Raw genomic sequence first — 6,517 nt, 5'->3', positions numbered from 1 at the left:
TGTGCACAGCCCTCTACGGCGGTAAGCAGGTAATAAAACCAATAAAATAGGAATAGGCTAGTCTGCCAAGAGGGCAGGTGACGGTCACAATCACTATAAGAATAAAAAGCATAGAATCTAGCAGAGACTGACGTTATGTACGTCACTGTGGAGCACGAATGCAGACAAGGTAAAAAAAAAAAGCAGAAAAATAAATAAATAAACAGAACATTGACAGAAATACCACCTTAAACGATTGAATCATCTAGTCCTGGAAGAACTGAACAAACAGAACAGTATTAAGTTTTATTTTCTATTTACATCTTATTTATTATATAAATATAATACAGAATTCTCAGAAAAGATGTCAAGTTAATTTAGACAAGAATACAATCAAAATGGCGTGAGGATAATCACGGATCCGATCTAGATCAGATCTAGATCAGATCTAATGCTCATGAGGCATTCTGGGTGGTTTCAGATCGGATTCAGGCTCCATGGATAGAAAGACAGGAAGTACAATAATCAACGACGCCTCACCGCGTCGACTCAAAAACGTTAGACTGCATAGCCGCAGGCGGAGGACGTCTGTCCCAGCATCAGGACAGACGGAAAGGACCCGACACACAGGTCATGTGACGCGGCTCAATGAGAAAACTGACCAATCGGTGGATATTCTGGTCAGAGATACTTCCTCTTCCACCTTTATTACGTTACGAAGACAGGTGAGTGGCGTTGGCCGGGTAAACCCGTTACCTGCTGCCAGGTGTGCCGACTGGCTGGCGAAACGAGATCGTTGGACACAAACGGTCTGGATGAGTCTCTGGAAGCAGCCCTCTCTGTGCAGCATCGAGGAGACCATGCAGAGACAGCTCCGCTCCGGTGTCCAGGTGGGACAGGGTGGGACAGGGCGGGACACTCGGCTCAGCTGCTGTGGATGATGATGAAAGCAGGGCTCGCCATTTGCTGGCTCGTCTCAGACATGGCGTCCTGCTCCGCAGGCTTGGCATAGATGCGTGGCGTGTTGAGGTTGTAGACGCCGGCCTGAAGGAAACACGCTCGGAGAGTCGAGCCCAGCGCCTCCCGAGGCTTCAGCTGCAGCTTGTACTGGGTCTGACCCACCCAGCAGAAGGAGCTGTGACCCTCTACAGACTCTGTGCTGCAGACAGAACAGACCATTGGGGGGGGGGGGGGGGGGGGCACGTTATGAGACACGGCTGTATCGAACAGGATTCCTTCTACGTCGCATTCTCGTTCCTGGAAGGCTGAGCCGTGTGGAGTCGTTTGAAATGTGAAGGATGCCAGAATGCCGTTCCCGTTCGTGTGTACGTGGTGGAATTACCAGGTGCTGCTGTGCCTCAGGTCAATGATGAGGTCCACGTGGACCAGGGAACAGTTGGTGAGCGTGAGAGTGACCGGAACCACACAGAGGCTGGAGACCAGGAGAACAGCACGTCAAGTTCCTCCTCTGCCTCTGAGCAGAAGACTAGAAACACTCGATAGAAGTAAGCGCCATTAAGAGCCGGGGTCTGGCAGCAGTCGCCCCCAGGAGGGTGAATGTGTGTGTGAATGGGTGAATGTAAAGCGCTGCATAAGAGCAGAACATTCAGTCCCTATCGTTTACGGTGAGTTATCAGTTGATGTTGTGGTTTTTGGTTAAAATGTTTGAGGTATGAACTTTATTATTACGTGATTATTCGTGATATGTGTTTTCAGTTAATCTACCTCAAGGGAAAAAACATGCTTAATGTCAGTTTACAAGATAAAACCGTGGGTTAAATAATGCAGCTTCCAAACAGAGTTTCTGTGCACTCGCTGCTGATTGGCTGTGTGGCTTTGCGTCTAACCAATCAGATGGCGCTGTGGGCGGGACGATGCGTAACCCTCGCGTCTACTCACCACAGGACCAGATGCCTCTGTGTATTTGTGCATTCTCACCTGTCCTGGGTGAATGGATGTGTGTGGGTCTCGGGGTAGTGCAGGTGGGTTTTGACGAGTTGGGACAGCTCCGCAGGGGGGGGGGCGACTGGAGGGGGAAGCTCCGATTTAAACTTGAGCAACATCATCTCCTGAGATTCCTGAAACAGAAGCAGATTCCCACATGTCCTCTGTCCACGCCCTCAATCAGTTCTCTGAAGCAGCGGTCCCCAACCTGTTTCATGCCGGGGGGAGGGGGGGGGGGGTCTAATTTTACCAGTAAACTTTACATTATGCACTAACGATTAAACAAGTATTACACCAATAACTACTCAATAATCGCTTCTGTCCTTCATGTTCACGTTTTTGTGTTTCTTAAATTCCACATTCTTGTCTTTTAATCCGGGTTCTTGTCTTTTAATCCGGGTTCTTGGTCTCTGTGTGCTGAACCCGTTTTAACCCCTTCATTGTCTCGTTAACGAAGCTAATCATCTGGAGATAAACCGAGTTTTAAGTCTGACTCCTGGTTTGTCTGTTAAGACGTTTTATTTTCTTGGAGGTCGTCGACTCCTCTTCTTCCTCCTCATTAGACTCTCCCATTAGCAAAGAAGCTCTCCAAAGACGTTTGTTTTTTATTATTCTTCACTAGTTCACGTCTGTCTTTAGTAACGTATCACGTAAAGCATGTAAATTCACAGAATGTTACGTTGGAGAAAATCCGGTGGTTTTTCAAAATAAAACACCTTTTAGACGCTAACAATCGATACAACGGAAATGGTATAACGGAGTTATTCTTTCTGTGCGGCCCGGTAACAAATGCCTAACGGACCGGTACCGGGCCGCGGCCCGGTGGTTGGGGACCCCTGATATAAAGGACACCAGATTTCGGCTTCCGCTCATACGCCTCCAGGTGCAGAGGTGTTGGTTCATGCCGTACCTGTCTCGGTGTCAGAGAGCTGGCCTCTTTGCCAATGGTCTGGAGTGCAACGTGGAGCTGTCCCTCTAGGATCAGCTGTCTGTTGTCCTCCACCACAAAAGCCTGTACACACAAGCACAGATAAGGAGCAAACATGTCCACGGTTCCATTGCTCCGGACTTCCACGCCGGCACAATGAAGGCCAATCGTGGCTCCGCGTACGGGAGCGTCAACATCAGATTCTGTCCCATACGAGGACAGACGCGACTCGCTCCGAGATGTGAAACTAATAGTTCCTCAGAACCTTCAGGATGCTTCGTCTCTCCCGAGAAGCAGCGCTGAAACCCACGGACACGGTACCAAACACAAAAGATTCAAATAAAGGACAGTCACACTAAATGGCTTCTATAAGTTACTTCATTAGTTAATGCAATCTATTAGTAGGCCTGGAATGATCTGGGATCGATTGGTCGTGTCCTCACGCACCTCAAGCAGCACCGCGAGAGAAACCACACCACAGTGTGGAAACGACTTAACCGTAGCCACGGGAGTCGGGGTACCGTCCAGTGGCAGCACCATCAGCTGTGATGTCATCAATCAGTGTCCAACATTCATATTCAAACTGTCAGGGAGGCCCCGATGACCAGATCCAGAGGTTTCAGACCAGCCTGCTAGATTTATCATGCAATTATCAGAATGAAATTCATTTCATTTATATAACGCCAGATCAGAACAGGAAGTCGTCTCAAGGCTTTACAGGATTAGCAGGGAAACACAGAACCCAACTTGACCCACAAGAGCAAGAACTTTGGAGACGGAGGCAAGAAAAAACTTCCCTTTAACAGGCAGAAACCTTGGCCAGAACCTAAGGCTCATAGTGGAGAGAGAGAGAGAGAGAGACATGGATAGGTAGGAGGAGAGTCAAAAACAAAGAGGGAGCGAGAGTGATAGAGAGACAGCGTGAACAGGAGCAAATTAAAACATAACGGACTGCATTTATTCTACATCGAGGCTGCTGAACAAGAGACTGACTAAAGAGCTGCTATAAAGCTATAATGCTAATGCTAGCGATAATGCTAGCGATATGGATCAGTGGTGAGGGCCACAGGTCCAGGTTCTGCAGCAGCACGGACAGAAGGACCTGCAGACTGAGGATCTGGATTAAACTGGTCTGAGCCCCGGCATTGGTTAACAGCGAGTACACGTACCTTCCAGATGACGATGACGTAGAGATCCAGCTCATTACACTTCCTCAGAACGTTGGTGATGTCATAGGCTCCGCCCTCAGGAGACACGCAGCTCTGACTCCTGGTGCCACAGGATGTCCTGGATGACTTCACAGCCACCGTGCTGCGACAGCAACGGAAGAAGAAATCTCCACAGGGCGTGGACGAGCTGACGACCTGCAGAGACAGCATGGGACATCGTCCACCCCACCGCTAACATGGTTGTCCCGACGCCAGGAATGATCCGGATGCACTTCTTTTGGAGGAGCCTCCTGGTAGATTCTCTCTCAGCATTTCATTGGTGTTTGGTGAAATATTTTAGAGAATGAGGACATTTTTCCTATTGATGACTTGATTGATGCTAGAGGTGCACCTCGTAGCGATGCACCCGTGCCTCTGAGGACAGGTATAGCACTAGGTCTCGCTGCTTTCACTTACCCGCTCGCTCCCCAGATTCACATCAGCAAAGGTGAACTTGTCCACGCCTCTGGTGGCGTCTAGAAGCAACACAGACATGCATACTGAGCGAATGCAGAGAGGCCGGGCCAAACAGCCTGACGTGCTCTGCTCGGTACCGGTACCTGGGTGGGGGGTGCACTGCGTGGCTCTGAGAACCAGCTTGGCTCTCTCTCTGCTGCTCAGCTTACAGCCTGGGGGAGAGAGGCTGTGACTGTAAGAGTGTCTATTCAGCCCCAACCATTACGATGGTGACTAAGGCCGGGGCCGGCCCTTAAGGGTATATGTATGTGTACCTTTTTCCTTGGGCGGGTTGATACACTGGTGGAAGCGCCAGCGTTGGCTGCTGCTGGTCACCTGGACGATGTGGAACTCCCGTACACCGGATTCACTCTGGGAAGCAACAGGAAGCGGGTTCAAACAGTGTCAGAACATTCAGCTTCCTGCCATATCCAAGATGTCAGCAAGTATTTTACCGAATTGATGTTCTCTACATCAATAAAAACCAGCGCTCCACCATCGCCGCCGCCGCCGTCCAGGCTGCCAAGGGGAGGGCCGCAGCTGCGGCAGGCCGACGCCTGCACACTCAGGGAGCGGCTGGTGCAGATGAAGACGGTGTGACGCAGTACCCGATGGCTTGACATGAGGACACAGAGGAGCACGGTGAGACGGGCCATCGGCAAGGTCTAGAGCACCAGAGTCCAAGGCTCAATCCCAGCCCCCGCCCAGAACACAAAGTCTAGAGCACCAGAGTCCAAGGCTCAATCCCAGCCCCCGCCCAGAACACAAAGTCTAGAGCACCAGAGTCCAAGGCTCAATCCCGGCCCCCCCCCAGAACACAAAGTCTAGAGCACCAGAGTCCAAGGCTCAATCCCGGCCCCCCCTCAGAACACAGAGTCTAGAGCACCAGAGTCCAAGGCTCAATCCCGGCCCCCCCTCAGAACACAAAGTCTAGAGCACCAGAGTCCAAGGCTCAATCCCAGCCCCCCCTCAGAACACAAAGTCTAGAGCACCAGAGTCCAAGGCTCAATCCCAGCCCCCCCCTCAGAACACAGAGTCGGGTTTTTCCCGGTCCCTGTTCAAACAGAGGTCTCAGTAATACTACTACATTTTACTGCCACTAGGCAGCCCCAGACATTCTGAAAAGGTCCCTGCACTGGAACCAGGCTGCTGGAACATGTTGTCTGAGACCGTGACCTGTAGCTAGCATACATGTAGTACTACTACTACCTCGAGATGTTTACCTCATTTTGTTTCCTTTGTCTGTGCTCTCATAGTAGAAGAGAAAACTGATTTCATGGACCCCCTCCTGGTCCGGTCCTCTCAGCCACAGAGGCAGCTGTGTCGACTGTCCCGGCTGCAGCACGCTTCCTTCTATCAGGATGTCCGTCACGCCGCGTGGCCGGCTGCAGTCCTCGGCTGGAACCGAGCCCGATGGGGAGGGGGCAGCGCAGGTTTGGTAGGCTGAGGTCAGGGTGGTCGGTGTCGAGGCGGTGGCGTGGCTGCCAAAAGTGAAGAAGTCAGGATGTGTCGATGCCACTCGAAGGCCGCACAAGGCGGCGCCGCTGACGTTACAGAACTCAACGTATGCCTTCCTGATTTCACCACAAAGCAGCGCAGTGGGGAACTGGAGGAAGAAGACCTAACAGACACAGATGGGTACACAGAGTGAGTACTAGCAGTGAGAAGACAAGTCGTACTAGTACGCAGTAGTTGTAAAACATCCATAAAAATAAATAAATAGATTTATGCCTCACGGTTAGCAGGAGCTAACGTAGCATTGACAGTTTCTCCCTTGAGCTGGTCTCAAGCCGGATAAATGCAGAGCGTTACGTCAGGAACGGCATCCGGATTAAAAATGGACAAATCCAAGAAGCGAATCAACGTAATACCGGATCGGTCGAGGCCCGGCTTAATGACCCCCGGGGGTTAACGACGACCTCCAGCGGCGTGGTTAAACCCCCGGGGGTTAAAGACGACCCCCAGCGGCGTGGTTAACCCCCGGGACGCTGCTGGAAGCTGG

General features: G+C 51.2%; 1 protein-coding gene across 1 annotated transcript in view; it reads right to left on the bottom strand.

Moving 5' to 3' along the window:
- Positions 1-227: 227 nt before the first annotated feature.
- trappc8 (trafficking protein particle complex subunit 8) overlaps positions 228-6,517 on the bottom strand; it is a 22,225-nt gene continuing 15,935 nt past the window's right edge. Inside the window, exons 20-29 of the mRNA XM_068743216.1 lie at positions 5,739-6,136; positions 4,971-5,130; positions 4,791-4,887; positions 4,620-4,688; positions 4,477-4,535; positions 4,021-4,215; positions 2,834-2,935; positions 1,918-2,057; positions 1,322-1,411; positions 228-1,138 (exon numbers count right to left, since the gene is read on the bottom strand). Coding sequence (XP_068599317.1) covers positions 904-1,138; positions 1,322-1,411; positions 1,918-2,057; positions 2,834-2,935; positions 4,021-4,215; positions 4,477-4,535; positions 4,620-4,688; positions 4,791-4,887; positions 4,971-5,130; positions 5,739-6,136 — 1,545 coding nt within the window. The 3' untranslated portion in view covers positions 228-903. The remainder of the gene's footprint in view (positions 1,139-1,321; positions 1,412-1,917; positions 2,058-2,833; positions 2,936-4,020; positions 4,216-4,476; positions 4,536-4,619; positions 4,689-4,790; positions 4,888-4,970; positions 5,131-5,738; positions 6,137-6,517) is intronic.

The sequence above is a fragment of the Brachionichthys hirsutus genome, chromosome 9 (assembly GCF_040956055.1).
Source record: "Brachionichthys hirsutus isolate HB-005 chromosome 9, CSIRO-AGI_Bhir_v1, whole genome shotgun sequence".
NCBI lineage: Eukaryota > Metazoa > Chordata > Actinopteri > Lophiiformes > Brachionichthyidae > Brachionichthys > Brachionichthys hirsutus.
Note: the sequence above shows the minus strand (reverse complement) of the source record. Positions and strands in the feature narration are given on the sequence as shown.